At 47.7% G+C, this 15,169-nt stretch overlaps 1 protein-coding gene across 1 annotated transcript in view; it reads right to left on the minus strand.

Moving 5' to 3' along the window:
- Positions 1-15,169, minus strand: part of LOC115459431 (complement C4-like) — a 64,690-nt gene that overhangs the window by 34,369 nt on the left and 15,152 nt on the right. Inside the window, exons 11-22 of the mRNA XM_030189255.1 lie at positions 13,199-13,369; positions 12,912-13,097; positions 11,153-11,335; positions 9,935-10,087; positions 9,203-9,329; positions 8,177-8,248; positions 5,527-5,724; positions 4,400-4,511; positions 3,871-3,941; positions 3,495-3,634; positions 2,395-2,604; positions 533-584 (exon numbers count right to left, since the gene is read on the minus strand). Coding sequence (XP_030045115.1) covers positions 533-584; positions 2,395-2,604; positions 3,495-3,634; positions 3,871-3,941; positions 4,400-4,511; positions 5,527-5,724; positions 8,177-8,248; positions 9,203-9,329; positions 9,935-10,087; positions 11,153-11,335; positions 12,912-13,097; positions 13,199-13,369 — 1,675 coding nt within the window. The remainder of the gene's footprint in view (positions 1-532; positions 585-2,394; positions 2,605-3,494; positions 3,635-3,870; positions 3,942-4,399; positions 4,512-5,526; positions 5,725-8,176; positions 8,249-9,202; positions 9,330-9,934; positions 10,088-11,152; positions 11,336-12,911; positions 13,098-13,198; positions 13,370-15,169) is intronic.

Consider the following 15,169-nt stretch of genomic DNA (forward strand, 5'->3'; position numbering starts at 1 on the left):
CCCTCCGCTGTAAGCAAGCAGAATGGGAAAGAGTAGATAAGTACATAAGTATTGCCAAACTGGGATAGACCAAAGGTCATGAAGCCCAGCATCCTGTTTCTAACAGTGGCTAATCTAGGTCACAAATACTTGGCAAGATCCCAAAAAAGTACAAAACATTTTATTCTGCTTATCCCAGAAATAGTGGATTTTCCCCAAGTCTAATTTAATACTGATCTAAGGAATTTTCCTTTAGGAAGCCATCCAAACCTTTTTAAAACCCCGCTAAGCTAACCGCCTTTACCACATTCTCTGGCAACGAATTCCAGAGTTTAATTACACGTTGAGTAACGAAACATTTTCTCCGATTCATTTTAAGAAAGAGAGGGAAAGAGCGTCAAAAGAGGCAGAAAGTGTGAGTCACCAATACAGGCCATAATACTGTACTATAGACCCCTGTTCCCCAGAGCATAGCCTCAGATCAGAGAGACCCTCTCAGTAACACCTTCCCTCATTCCACGTAGCACAGCTCCAGCAGGTCCCCAGCACTTACTGGCAGAGTCCAACTGGTATGTCTTCTCTTCCAGTTTGGAAATACCCTCCCTCTAGAGGGGAAGAAAGCGCATGTCAGGCAGAGACCACAGCCAGGGGCCAGACTCTCTCTCTCTCACTCCCCCCCCCCCCCCTCCCATCACTCACTATGTCTATCTATCTCTGTGTTGGCTACTTCTGTGGTCCCTTGGGCTTTTTCCTTCTATTTTACAATACCCTCCCCCCCCACCACCACCACCAGTACCACACATACCCAGCAGCCATCATAATGACAGTCCTTGGCCTGACCTTGCCCAGTCACTAGAAATTATCGGTGAACGGTCTTCTTCCGGGCGTTGTGGGTGCCGTCTACACAGAATTCCCAGCCCTGGCGGGCCACAGAAGCAGAAGCCAGACCCAGGAAGGGAACTCAGGTTCTCTCTATTTAATTATTAGGATTTATTTATTTATGGAGACACTAGGCAGGTTCTCTCTCTCTCTGTCTGTCTGTACCATGTTTGTGATGTCTCTCTGTCTCTCATGTACCCTTCTCGCACCTCCTGTTTCTGTCGAACTGTGCCTTTAGTTCACCAAGCAAGAACCAGCAGAAACATAAAGTTAGAGGCCGACCGAATTTCGTTTTTGGACGTGGCACCAAAACCGACCTGAAATCCAGGTTGGGGTTTCTTCCTCCCCACTCTCAATCACTCTCCGCTACTGGCAACCGCCCCCTCCCCAACAAAGATCTGTCCCCCCCCCCCCCCCCCCCAGGCTGCCAGATAACCCAGTAGGCCCTCCCCAGGCCTAGCTTAACAAATGCTGGTGGTCTAGTGGCCTCTTTGAGAGCAGGAACGGAGCCTACTTGTTCCTGCTCGGTGCCCCGCTGAATCAAGATGGCTGTTGAGACTGCCCAGGCAGACCTGGCAGCCATTTTGAGATTGGTACCCAGCATATGAAGGAGCGACTTATGCTCTCACTCGCTCTCTCTCCTTCTCTATCTCCCTTGTTTCTCAGTCGCTCTCTCTCTCTCTGTCTATCTGAAGGGGTGGAACGCTGGATACTACTCGAATACTATGAATACTACTGACCACCAGAACAACCTCATGTTTTGTGCCTACTGATGGACTTATACTTATGGACTCTACCTCTGCTTTTGGCCTTTTAGCCATACTTTATTAATGCACTGGACCTTTTGTGCCTTACATATAATGAGCCTAGACTAAGACCAAAACCTGTGCAGTTTAGACTTTTACTAGTAGTATGTATTTGTTAACCAGCAGCTAGATAACAAATTGTAGTAGTCAGCAATTTAGGGTTGTATGGAAGGCAGCTGGCTCTGCCAGCCCAGTCTCGTGATCCATGCATAGAGGCTGTATTGTGTAGATGTGCTGGAACACTGCAATAAGTTACATTTCTTGCAAAGTAACAATTTCTATGAAAGCTATGAAACTGACGTATCTTTTCTCTGTGAGAACTACAGAACTACTAATGTATTGCGCATGTGCCTGTGCTGCGCATGTGTGTGTGTGTGACGTATGATGCGTTTTATGCGCATGACTAGTAATCTGTATAAGAACGAGTGTCAGATGACGCTCGACACACAGTATTCTGAGATTGTACTCGGTGCTGTGTGAATTGCTGGCAATAAAAGTTGTTTTGTTTTGGAACCAATTTGTCTTTCGCCTCCTGATTTTCGGACCCGTTACATATCCACTCTAGTTCTCACTCGCTGTGTCTCTCCCTATCGTCTGTCTATCCACCCTCATTATCGCTTGCCCTCTCTCTCTCTCTCTATCTGTTTGTATTTCTCTCGGCTGTCCTCCTCTGTCTCTCATTAGTCCTTTCTGTTCCTGGAAGAGAGAAAGTTGAAACAGTCCATCTCACCACAATATGAAGGACTTTGGTGATCCGGTCTCCCAATCCCATGCGTCCCCTTGCTTCCACCGTTACGGGCAGGTCCAGCTTTCCCATGGGGATGATAGAGAAGGGCACAGGAATCGCTGATTGGGCTGGCACCAGCACGGACTGTATCTTGGGCCCAGTGGCAGTGGCTGGGCTGCAAATCCCCTCAGTCTTCTCCATGTGCACTTTCACCTGCCGGAGGAAGGGGGGGGGGGGGAGAAAAAGAAGCACAAGCAATTATAGTAGTACTTCACTAACTGAAAATTTTAGTACTGAAGAATTGCATTGTCAAAGCTCAGGATGTGTTCTGCATAGCTCATACCTGCTAATTTCTGGGGCAGTTTTACCCTTTTCTCATGCATTGTGTTACTCTAGCCTGACAATGCTCAACAACCGCAGAAGAGAACACATCCTGACCTTTATATTCCATTTTCTCTCTGCAGTATCCAAGTGCACAAGCTCACGTTGAGTTGTAAAGTTCAAAGCAAGCAAGAAGGGCGACAAAGGAGGCAAAACCAGCCTAACCCCAGTGGTGTGCTGGAGCAGGCTTTCACAGGCTCGCAAGAGCCGGTTGTTAAGTTTTTAAGAATTTTGGGAGCCGGTTGTTAAAGTAGGGCCCTCCATGGCTACTTTAACAACTGGCTCCCAAAATGTGGGCTTGGGCCCCCTGCTGAATTCTCTTTTACTTTGCTGGTGGGGATGCTGAGCCAAGTAAATAGACTGCTGCTGCTCCCCGCTCCTTGTTTCCAGCTCTGAGCAGCAGGCTGGGATTTCTCCGGCATGTGTGAGAAGTTCCAGCATGCTGCTCACAGGAAGACATTGGGAGTGATGGCAGTCCATTTATTGGCTGCCAGCAAAGGTATGCCTAGTGTGCCTGCAGGAAGGGAGGGAGGAGAGAGAGACAAGTGTTGCTACCCCCCCCCCCCCCTTTCTCTGGCTAGGTCCGGAGAAAGAGCCTGTTGTTAAAAATTTACCAGCACACCCCTGCCTAACCCACATGCCAGCTCTTCAAATTGTGTGTCCACTGCAAAAGCTTTCCCTGTGTTTATGCCTCAAAGGCTGTTCCTGCCCAGGGAACTTACATCAAGATCCGCATCCATGTAGTTGTAGAGCACAGGGCGGATTTCCAGCTGTTCAAAGCGTTTGACGGAGTAGGGCAGGCGCAAGTAGATGTGGAAGGGTGTGAAAACTTTCACTTTCATTGGTTCAGTGATACAGATTCCTGCAGCACAGAATGGCGTGGAAAGCGCAGGGGATTGGGCAGGAAAGAAGGAGAATCGACAATCCTGTCAGTTATTGCTAGTCAAAACAACATTCCCTGTGTGATCCGATACAGGACAGCAGTGGCACCTGCAGACCCAGATTCTAATCCCACCCCTTCCACAAGCTCTCACTCTGTGATCATCAAACTAATCCAGTCAAAAGTTGTGTATGTTGGGGAATGGGCATCGCACTCACCTCTCCCCACGGACATGCTGACTGCCTGGATCTCCCATGTGGTGATGGAGTCAGGGACGTATTCAGTATGGCTGTGTAACAGAATAATTATGTCATCATCGAGGGAAGTGAGAAAATGATGCTACAGAGGGAGCTAAGATGATGTTATAGAAGGGAACTAAATAATTATGTCACACAGGGAAACAAGATGATGATGCCATAGAGAGGCAAAACAATGATAAGATAATATCAGAAACAAGATGATGTCATAGACAGAGGCAAACTAATGATGTCACAGAGGGAAGCACGATGAAGATGTCATAGGGAGGAGGCTAAATAATTATGTCACAGAGACAAGATGATGATGCCATAGAGGCAAAGCGATAAGATGATAATATTGTAGGAGTTGATGTCATAGATAGATGTCATAGATAGAGGCAAACTAATGATGTCACAGAGAGACAAGATGATGATGTCATAGAGATGCCACAGAGCGAACCATAACAAAGATATCAGAGACAGACACAACCAAGAGGCTGTGTATGCTTACATAGCCTTTTCCTTGACGGTGATGGTCTTCCACATCCAGCTCTCAGGGAAATAGGTCCTGCTCTGTACAGAGCCTTCATCCATAAAGTCCTCATCCTCATTGTCAGCGAACACTGCAGTGGCGGATGAGAGTTATCGTGATCAGGTATTTCAATCAGCTACACAAGAGCTGTCACAAGGAAACATTCATTCCCACTTTTCACACCAATAACAGACACACAGCCACCCTACTCAGGTTATCAAGTCATCTGTAGGAAGAGATACAGTCACCCTTGTATCATCAAGGACCATCAGCCTCAGGTCACTAAGAATGATACCTGCACCCTCCTCATCAAAGGAAATACATCGGTCTTCTTTGGGTGATCAAGAGACATGTATTTTCATTTTCTCACCCTACTCATATCACCAGAAAACATATGCCTACCCTTCTCATGACATCGAGATACAAATCTACTCCTTTTAGGTCATCAAGAAGCCAAATGCATCCTCAGAACATCACTAGAAGGGCGGGGGGGGGGGGGGGGTAAACAGCCCCACAGCTCCAGGGAGTCCCACGATCCAAGCATCTCTTCCCCTTCTCCCCACCATAGTCCATCTCCTCCTCCCCTCCCGATCTTCTTTAAAAATATATTTCCCTACTCAGAGGGGCCCCCAGTGCAGCAGCCATTCTCACAAGCTGCCTGCTGCTGCCCCAAAGCTCTCTGCCGCATTCCGTCCCCCTCTGACACAACTTCCTGTTTCCACCTGGGTGGATCGCAGCAGAGAGGGAAAGCTTCAGGATAGCGGGATGCAGCTTGTGAGGATGGGTGCCGCACCGGGGCCCCTCTGAGAAGGGAAATAAAAATTTTAAAGAAGTCTGCAAGGTAAGGGGAAGAGAGGGAGACGGACTGTGGTGGGGAGAATGGGAAGAGATGCCCAGACCACATAGTAGCAATGCAGGTGGGGAGATTAGGGGGAGGGGGGGAGCAGGGGCCTCCTCCTTCATTTCTGCCCTGGGCCCCACCATGTCTAAAACCAGCCCTGATCACTGGATATACATTCGTTCACCTCTCATGTCTACCCCATCTTGTGCCATTCACAAGACGATCTCACGGCTGTACCCTGCTTACAAACGGAAGAGGTCCTTACTTCTTCCCAGGCCTCTGATGGGTACGCTTTTTTTACGCAGCTCGGAGGCGTAGCTGCAACAGTGGAGGAAGGTGTCACGGCAAATGCCCGCACGGACCCGTGAGGTGCGTTGTTCACAAGTCCGCTTCATGTACCTGGGCAGCAGCGCCATGCCGTCCCGACAGCACCGTTGCTGGTTGGTGTCATTGTACTGGTTGGCTGCAGGGCACAGAGTAAGACAACAGAGGTATGGAAGAGATGGAGAGAAAGAAAACAGGAGGAGTGAGGGGATAAAGAAAGAGATGAAGGAGAGAGGTGCAGGAGGGAGAGAAGAAAAATTAGGAGAAAAAATCCATGAGACATGGAGAGTCTGTCCAGATCATGTGATATTTAGTGCCTGATATGCTAAGATATTTATTCAGATAATGCCTTGGCATTTATTTATTTATTCACTAACTAACTGGACAGTAGCACCAAAGATCTTTAATATTTTTTTTAATCACTAGCCGTGGAGTTTAAACATTGAACTACTCATCGTTATCTTACAAAACACAGGTAACAGGGATGAGCAGCTGGAAAATGTTTGTTTTGTGTCATTTCTGAGAATGTTTGTTTTGATTTTCCCCATAGGTGAAGCGGCTAGGGCTCTTCAGCTTGGAGAAAAGACGGCTGAGGGGAGATATGATAGAGGTCTATAAAATAATGAGTGGAGTGGAACGGGTAGACGTGAATCGTTTGTTTACTCTGTCCAAAAATACTAGGATTAGGGGGCATGTGATGAAGCTACAAAGTAGTACATTTAATACAAATCGGAGAAAACGTTTTATTCACTCAACGTGTAATTAAACTCTTGAATTCGTAGCCAGAGAATGTGGTAAAGGCGGTTAGCTTAGCGGGGTTTAAAAAGGTTTGGATGGCTTCCTAAAGGAAAAGTCCCTAGACCATTATTAAATTGACTTGTGGAAAATCCACTGCTTATTTAAGCAGCATAAAATGTATTGAACTTTTCGGGATCTTGCCGGGTATTTGTGACCTGGATTGGCCACTGTTGGAAACAGGATGCTGGGCTTGATGGACCTTTGGTCTGTCCCAGTGTGGCAATACTTCTGTACTTATGTAGGTCGTAATGGGAGCAATGGCGTTGACAGTGTGCTCTATGCAAATCGTGTACACCACTGGCATAGCCACGAGGGGGCCTTGGGGGTCTAGCCCCTCCTACTTTGGTCTCAGGCCCCCTTCAAAACTGTGGCATCACCAGCCAAATAAATTCTGTGCCTGAGCCGCAACAATACTGCTGAAGCAGCGAGGAAGCCGGCGGGGTGCTCCAGCTTCCGGTGCCGGCAATTCCGCACATGCTCAGTTTATGTTTTGAACTGAGCATGTGCGGAAGTGCTGGCGTCAGAAGATGGACCACTCTGCCAGCTTCCTCACTGCTTCAGCAGTACAAGCTCAGCTCCGGCAGAGAATCTCTTCCGCTGGCAGTGCTTTGGTATCCCCGCCAGCAAAGTTATGATTCAGAGAACTGAGGGGAAGAGAACCGACATATGAAATACTTTGCCCCCCCCCCCCCCCCCCCCCCCCCCCAGAACGGAGTTCTGGCTACATAAGTACATAAGTACATAAGTAATGCCATACTGGGAAAAGACCAAGGGTCCATCGAGCCCAGCATCTTGTCCACTACAGCGGCCAATCCAGGCCAAGGGCACCTGGCAAGCTTCCCAAACGTACAAACATTCTATACATGTTATTCCTGGGATTTTGGATTTTTCCAAGTCCGTTTAGTAGCGGTTTATGGACTTGTCCTTTAGGAAACCGTCCAACCCCTTTTTAAACTCTGCTAAGCTAACCGCCTTCACCACATTTTCCGGCAATGAATTTCAGAGTTTAATTACACGTTGGGTGAAGAAAAATTTTCTCTGATTTGTTTTAAATTTACTACACTGTAGTTTAATCGCATGCCCCCTAGTCCTAGTATTTTTGGAAAGCGTGAACAGACGCTTCACATCCACCTGTTCCACTCCACTCATTATTTTATATACCTCTATCATGTCTCCCCTCAGCCGTCTCTTCTCCAAGCTGAATAGCCCTAGCCTCCTTAGTCTTTCTTCATAGGGAAGTTGTCCCATCCCCGCTATCATTTTAGTCGCCCTTCGCTGCACCTTTTCCAATTCTACTATATCTTTCTTGAGATGCGGCGACCAGAATTGAACACAATACTCAAGGTGCGGTCGCACCATGGAGCGATACAACGGCATTATAACATCCTCACACCTGTTTTCCATACCTTTCCTACACCCCTGCAATTATCGGCAAATGTAAAAACACAAAATGCCATGTTTTTTTTCTGCTTGTTTTCGTTTGGTAACAACGATATTTGCCATGTGTTTGCAAACAACAACCCATCCGTAACAGGTAACCACACATGCTAACAACACACTATAGTATCACATAAACAAACACCGCACTCTCCTGTCCTCACCTCAGCAATGTCTCAGCCCCTTCCTACAGCCAATGCAGGCACCCACTCGGGTCAACAAAAACTCACCTTGTTGTCCCAGCCGGTGGCGAGCACATCACAGAAAACAATCAGCACAATAAAAATTGGATCTCGGATTCCACCAGCATAGAAGGAAGAGGAGGAATGACTGCCCACTATCCACCGCCCTCTCACCTTTTTCTTGGGTTAGTCTGTTGAAATACAGCGATCTCTTCTGCCTCCTGGGTTCCGACTGGCACCCATAACCTGTGAAAAGATTTTGACAGGTCTGAGGGCAAGGTGGAATCGAGATCACGTGCATAGCTTTGAGGGTATCGATGGAGGATGTGGCATCTCTTCCAACTTTCAGCTTTTCTCGGTTCGTTTCACACATTCGTTTTCATAAAAAATGTTAACGTGCATTTGATCTTTCTAGGTTAACGTGTTAAATTGATTTAGTGCTAGGGAACCAAATGTGCATTTCTTAATACAGAAGTTATTTATCTGTTTGGTCTGTCCGATGGACATAGATTGTCTTCAGCTGTATCCCCAAGGTGATTTGACCAGGACTGGAGGCAGCATACAAGTTCCTGGGGGGGAGGAGTTCATATTGCCCAGGAGGAGTACGTCATGGTCATTGCACAGTGGCAACACCTAGTGGCCAGATTTAGGATCTATGATTGCATGGACCTAGCGGCTTTCTGAGTACATGATTCCTAGCTAAGGACTTTCAGTACAATGATGGGGCCAAAGCAAGTTGGAAAGGAGATAGAACGCCAAAGCAATATGAATTGCTATGTCTCTAGAGAAATACCCAAAATCTTTGGGTGTTGATACCAAATGAATCAGTCCATGTGGACCAGAAAGAAGTGCTGTGTGAGTTTGAGGCTGGTGGGGTAGGAGGACCCAGAGGAAGGAATGGGGAGAGTGCTTGGGTGCTGGAAGAAGAACAGTGTATGTATCTAACAGTGACCAAGAGTGTCTGTGTGTGTATGTGAAAGAGAGAGTTGCTGGAAGAAACGTTGTGGAGTCAAAGCTTACAAAACTCCCCATCAATCTGAGTTTGGGGATCAGCGATACAGTTTGTACCCCCCACCCCCTGCTAATCCATGCCAATCTGGGGGTAGGGGGAAGAACGTCCACCCTCTTTTCACCCCCCCCCAAAGGCCCAAGTTAATCTCAGATGACTCAAAAGTCCCCAGGCATGAAGACAGCCATTACCTTTCCTTATTGAGCTGCTGGTTGTGCCGGAATCAAATGCGAGACCCGCATCCTGGAAAACAGACTGAAAGTCTTTCCCGCTACCCACCGAGCATCCAAGGTCATAAGAGTTCATGGCCTGGAACACCTGAGCAGAATGTAGGAGATAGGGAAGAGTAGAATGGGATTAGGGAAACACGGAGCAGAGCTGATACATGCCGGAGGGACCGTGAAGTCATTCAGCTTACAACCGCTGTTTACGCCCAAGCAGCTGGACAGAGCGGCACACAAGGATATATTGACAGGCCATGATACAGTGAAACATAACAGATGCTAGCAGCATGGAAAGATATAACAGATAGCAGGATGTAAGATGGTGAGTTATATCTTGGCAGGAAGTGACACAGAGCGAGGTTACAGTTGGCAGGAAATGACACAATGTGTAATAATGTGGCAGTGACACAGAAAGATATAACATGCAGGAGTGATACAATGGATAGAAAAGGTGACTAGTAAAGGTAGAATGTAATGTGGCAGGAAATGGCATGGTGTGCTATAATGTGGCAGGAAGTGACATAGATAACAGGAAATGAAGCAACATGTTATAATGTAGTAGGAAGTGAAACAGAAAGATATAACAGAGGACCAGTAAAGAAACAGTGTGCAATAACGTGACAGAGAGAGGTGGAATGGATCTAGGACACGACAAGTGTGTACAGTCATCATGAATTCGCAAGAGTACAAAGGTCTTGCCTTGTTGGGGGTCAACCTGTTTTTCTTATTCAGGATGTAAACGGCGGAGTCCACGGCAGCCAGGGACACGGAGGCCTCATCGTCAGTCTCGATCTTCAGTTTTAGCGGGCTTCCTGGGAGCAGGTTATTCTTCAGGTCTGTCGACACCAGCAACTGCAGGGGAGAATGGAGGCAGAGGATAAAACTCTATTCCAGCCCGTCTGTGCTAGGCTCACAAGTGCCAAGTCCTCGAGGCCAAGCCAAGCCAGGCGTGGATTTAGCCTCTGTGGCATCAATTGTAACCTAGTTACAATTTTTCTAAGGAAAGCAGGAAACTAGGAGTCCTGAGCTGGTTGCACTGGAGAGAGAGGATAAAATGAGGCCTAGCTCAGTTTATCCTTGCTAACTTAGATTCAGGTACTCACCCATCATGTTTTCCTAAATGGCATCACCTATTCTTTCTCCCTTAGCCTTCCTCTCCCCCTCCCACAGCCTTTTATCAATGTCATACCTACTGTCCTACATAGAACAGGAAGGTAGCCATCTTGGCTTCTAAGCTCATAGCACAGCCATCTTGGTTTCTCAACAAAACTGAAGTTCCCATGATGCACCATAGGTGACGTCACATTGCACGTGACATCCCTGAATCGACTGTGGAGCTACCACGTTTTGTCTGGACAGGTTGGGCCACTATTGATTCTGCCTTCTTGGGTGGTCCGGCTTCAGTTTTATGATGTCACGCCGTCTCCTGTTAATCAAACTTTCTTGTGATGTGCATTGTCCCTACTCTCAGGCTGTGACCTCATTGGTCCCTTTCTTTGCCCTCTAGCCTTGTGAGTTTTCTTCTTGCTCCCAGTCCCTGCAAGGCAGAATCTCCATCTTGGCTCAGAGCATGCAAACCGTTTCTTTCTCTTTCCTTGGAAAGCAGGCTCTCTTTTTACCAATCCCTCTTATGCCCAACTTCCCATCTTCCTCAGTTTCATTCTCCACATCATTCCATCTCTTCAATAAACCAAGGACCCCCCCCCCCCCCCCCCCACTTCTTCAAACACTCCATATCCAACTCGCAGAGGTGATAGTCTGCAGGGTTCTTTTACAGCAGCAATGCATTGTGGGGGGAAAAGGAGGCCTGAACTTGGGGCTGTATCCTTTATGGAAGAAACTAAAGTGTGGGAGATCCGGGGGAAGAAAGCAATTAGGAGAGAGGAGCAATGGGAAACAAAAGTACCAGGAATGTACCTTTCCATGGCAGGAGTCCACAACATCCATCCAGACAGAGTTGGCCACGATCTCATCTGCTAGGTGGTAATAGGCAACAAATCGGAAGGCAGGAATCATCTTCTCCGTGATGGGAAGTTGGATCCTGGTGTTCTCAGAGCGCTCTACCCGTTGCATGGAAAGGATCTGACCCTTGTTCAACACCTGAGCCGAGGACAAGGCAGGAGAGGAAGCGAGGAGGGCGAACAGGGAGAGAAAGGTGAGGAAGGTGAGCAGAAGGGAAGTGTAGATGGAAGAAGAGGGAGGGGAGGATAGGGAAGTTACAGGGTATAAGAAGAGAAGGAGGGAGCAGGAAGAAAGATGGAGAGTGAGGAGGGACAGTGAGTAGAAACCAGGGAGAGAAAGAGAGGACAGCGGGGACAGAGAGTGAAGAGACAAGGGGAGGAGAGCAGAACAGGGATTAAGGGAGGAGTGAGTTATAGGAAAAAGAAATATACAGGGGTAGACTAAGAGTACTTTGGGCCCCCGGGCACCGAGTGTACTCTGGGTCTTCCCCCCCCCCCCCCCCCCCCCCCCACTGCTGCTGCCCCAGTTGCTCCTGCCCCCCCCCCCCCACGGTACCGCCGCTGTCACACATACGCTACTGCCACCCCCTCCACACGCTACCGCCGTCCCTGCAGCCCTTACCTTCTTCCATGTCCAACAGCATGTCCTCCGATCTCCCCTTTCCCACCTTCTTCCATCCCTGCTGCTGCTGAGCGAGCCACTGCTGCTGCCTGCGATGGTTCCACAGTTTAAAATGGCTTCTGCAACCTCTCATGGTAGTCTCATGAGAGTTCGCAGCCACCATTTTAAACCGTGGAGCCGGCACAGGACAAAGGCAGAGGCAGTGTGAGGAGGCTGCGGCAGCAGCGGGCAAGGGCAACCAGGCAGAGCCTCTGGGCCCTCAGGCACTGCCCGGTTGCCCGAATGGTCAGTCTGCCACTGGAAAAATATATACATAAAAACAATCCTCAGACACAGGATACAGTGAGAATGTGTCAGCAACTTACAGAATGCACACATCAGAAGTGCAGGCATATGTCACATGAGAATGTGTAAGGAGCAGAGGTCCACCGAAGTGGACAAACACCAAAATCCCAAGTGAAAACAACAGTGGAAGGAAAGTGGGAAGTGGACCGATGACTCAAGAGGCCAGGACAACAGACGATTGTTCACGAAGGTTTATTGTAGACTCGACACAGAATTGTGTTTCGGCCACAGGCCTCTTTGTAATCTGCTTGGATAAGTCACACTCCGGAAGGGATTTGAGTGACGATACTGATGGTCTCGAGAAAGACCTTTTGTAAAAAGTCAGCAAAGACAGACAAAAAAGGTATTATCTGCTTAAAGAAGCTAATTGTACTGCCTTCCGGAGTGTGACTGATCCAAGCAGATTACAAAGACTCCTGAGGCAGACCTGTGGCCGAAACACAGATCTCTGTGTCGAGTCTACAATAAACCTTCATGAACAATAGTCCCTTGTCCTGGCCTGCTGAGTCATCGGTCCACTTCCCACTTTCCTTCCACACTCGAGAATGTGTCCCATTACTTGAAGGTTGCACTGCAGAGCAGGCAAAGGACAGAGAGACTGTGCACACATTTAACAACAGACACAAGGGACATCCCGATGAATTAGTCAGGTAATCAGATGGTCGCATGAGACACTCTTATGAAAGTAAGGGTGCTATGGACATAGACAATTTCACGGTGCAAGAAGAGCCCTCCCACAGACACTTACCATGTAGTAGAAATAAGTAATTTTCACGTTAGTTGTCGTGATATCTTTCAAGTCAATAGGGAGGGGTTCATCCGGCTTTACCACTTTGTAGGGCACATTAATACTGAGGTAGCTGCCACTTTTGGATGTATACTGTGACACGACAGTCCGACTGACCTCCGGAGAGTCCCCAACTGCGACCGCCACCTTCAGGGAGCAGAAGCAGCAAGGCATGAGATAACCAGCAGGGTCCTTTTTTGCCATTCTTAATTGTAATCATTGCAGCGTAAGTGCCCTGGAGGTCTCACCTCGATCGCCAGCGACTTGGCGTTTCCTGGCAGGTTTACGTAGAAGGTGACCACACCGCTCTCATCTGTGATCTGGGGCTGGGGTTCCGGGGATGACCCCTCTGTGATGGTCATTGACATTCGTGTGGGGATCTTGGTTGCCGGAGAGCCGTCGACATGTGTGACAGTCGCCTGTGACAGGGGCAATGAGAAAGAGAGAGAGATAGGTGATGAGCAGGAAGCGTGGATTAGACTACACACACAAATACAGACACACACAAAAGCATGTCTTGTTGGCAGCCCTGTATTATCTGTTCGTAAACACACTTGTACACAGAGATACACACAAATTAATGAAGAACATAAGAGTTGCCAGACTGAAGGTCCATAAAATCTAATATCCTGTTTCCAGCAGTGGTCAATCCAGGTCACAAGTACCTGGCAAGATCCCAAAAGAATAAAACAGATTTTATGCTGTTTATCCCAAGAAGAAGCAATGGATTCTCCCAAGTGCACCTTAACAATGGCTTATGGGCGTTTCTTTTAGGAAACTATCCAAACCTTTTTTTTAAACCCTGCTAAGCTAACTGCTTGTATCACATTCTCTGGCAACAAATTCCAGAGTTTAATTATGTTTATGTTTATTTCAACTTTGATATCCTGCCACATGTTGAGTGAAGAAATATTTTCTCCAGCTTGTTTTAAATTTACTCAGTAGTAGCTTCATTGCATGCCCCCTAGTCCTAGTATTTTTGGAAAAAGTAAACAAGTGATTCATGTCTACCTGTTCCACTCCATTTGGTATTTTATAGACCTCTTTCATATCTCCCCCCTCAGCTGTCTCTTCTCCAAGCTGAAAAGCCTTAGTCGCTTTAGACTTTCGTCATAGGGAAGCCATCCCATCCTCTATCATTTTAATCGCCCTTCTCTCTACCTTTGTCACATCTGTGGTCGTGACCCCTCACAGCCTCTACCTGATTTCTAGGGGTCAGCTTCTGAGCTGGCTTCTGCCTATCCTTTCTGGAGTAGTTCTGTCTTTGGGAAGATCTGTTTCGGTTTCCTATCTCTGGCAGCCGTCATCTGGGTTGGATCAATGGCGGCAGCCATCTTGGATGGCTCAAGAGTCGTAGCCATCTTGGATAGCTCAAGGGGTACAGCCATCTTCGATAGATCATATCATAGGAAGCCATCTTGGAGTAACGAGGACAGGAAGGAAGCCCATATTTGGTCCTTACAGATCTCCTGTGGGAACAGCCTCCATAGTTACTCAGATTTGCTGCAGCTGCACCTCAGGTGTGGATGGGCTTTATTAATCACCTAGAGACGGCAGTCGGTTGCCTTTCCATTGCGTCTTAGGCCCTGGTATGTGGGTGCTGGTGCACTTCTGCCTGAGGGACTTTATCTGGACCTGATTCTGTTTTTGCTGGTTTTCTGCCTTTTGAACCGTTGCCTGGACCTGTCTTCTGCTTGCTGGCTGACTGCCTAGAGACCTTGCCTGGATTTGCCGGTACGTCTGTTCTGCCTTGCTTCTGGTGTGGGGTGGTTTTGCCTGCCACTGCTGCTCCTCGGCAGTGGCCCAAGGGCTCACAAACCCAGTTCCTGTTTAGTAAACGTGACAACCTTTTCTAATTCTGCTATATCTTTTTTGAGATGCGGTGACCAGAATTCTACACAGTTTTCGAGGTGAGGTCGCACCACGGAGCGATACAAAGGCATTACAAGGTCCTCATTTTTGTTTTCCATTTCTTTCCTAATAATTCCTAACATTCTATTTGCTTTCTTAGCCACCGCTGCACTCTGAGCAGAAGGTTTCAATGTATCAACGACACCTAGAGCCTTCACCTAGGTGGTGACTCCTATTGTGGAACTATAGTTCGGGTTCCTCTTTCCTGATTTTATGCACACAGACTGAACAGAGACTGAGAAATGTTAGGAAAAACCAGTGATAAGAGGGAAGAATGCAACAGAAGCTTTATGGAAGGAAGTTCCCCA

This window comes from Microcaecilia unicolor, unplaced genomic scaffold (assembly GCF_901765095.1).
Source record: "Microcaecilia unicolor unplaced genomic scaffold, aMicUni1.1, whole genome shotgun sequence".
Classification (NCBI taxonomy): domain Eukaryota; kingdom Metazoa; phylum Chordata; class Amphibia; order Gymnophiona; family Siphonopidae; genus Microcaecilia; species Microcaecilia unicolor.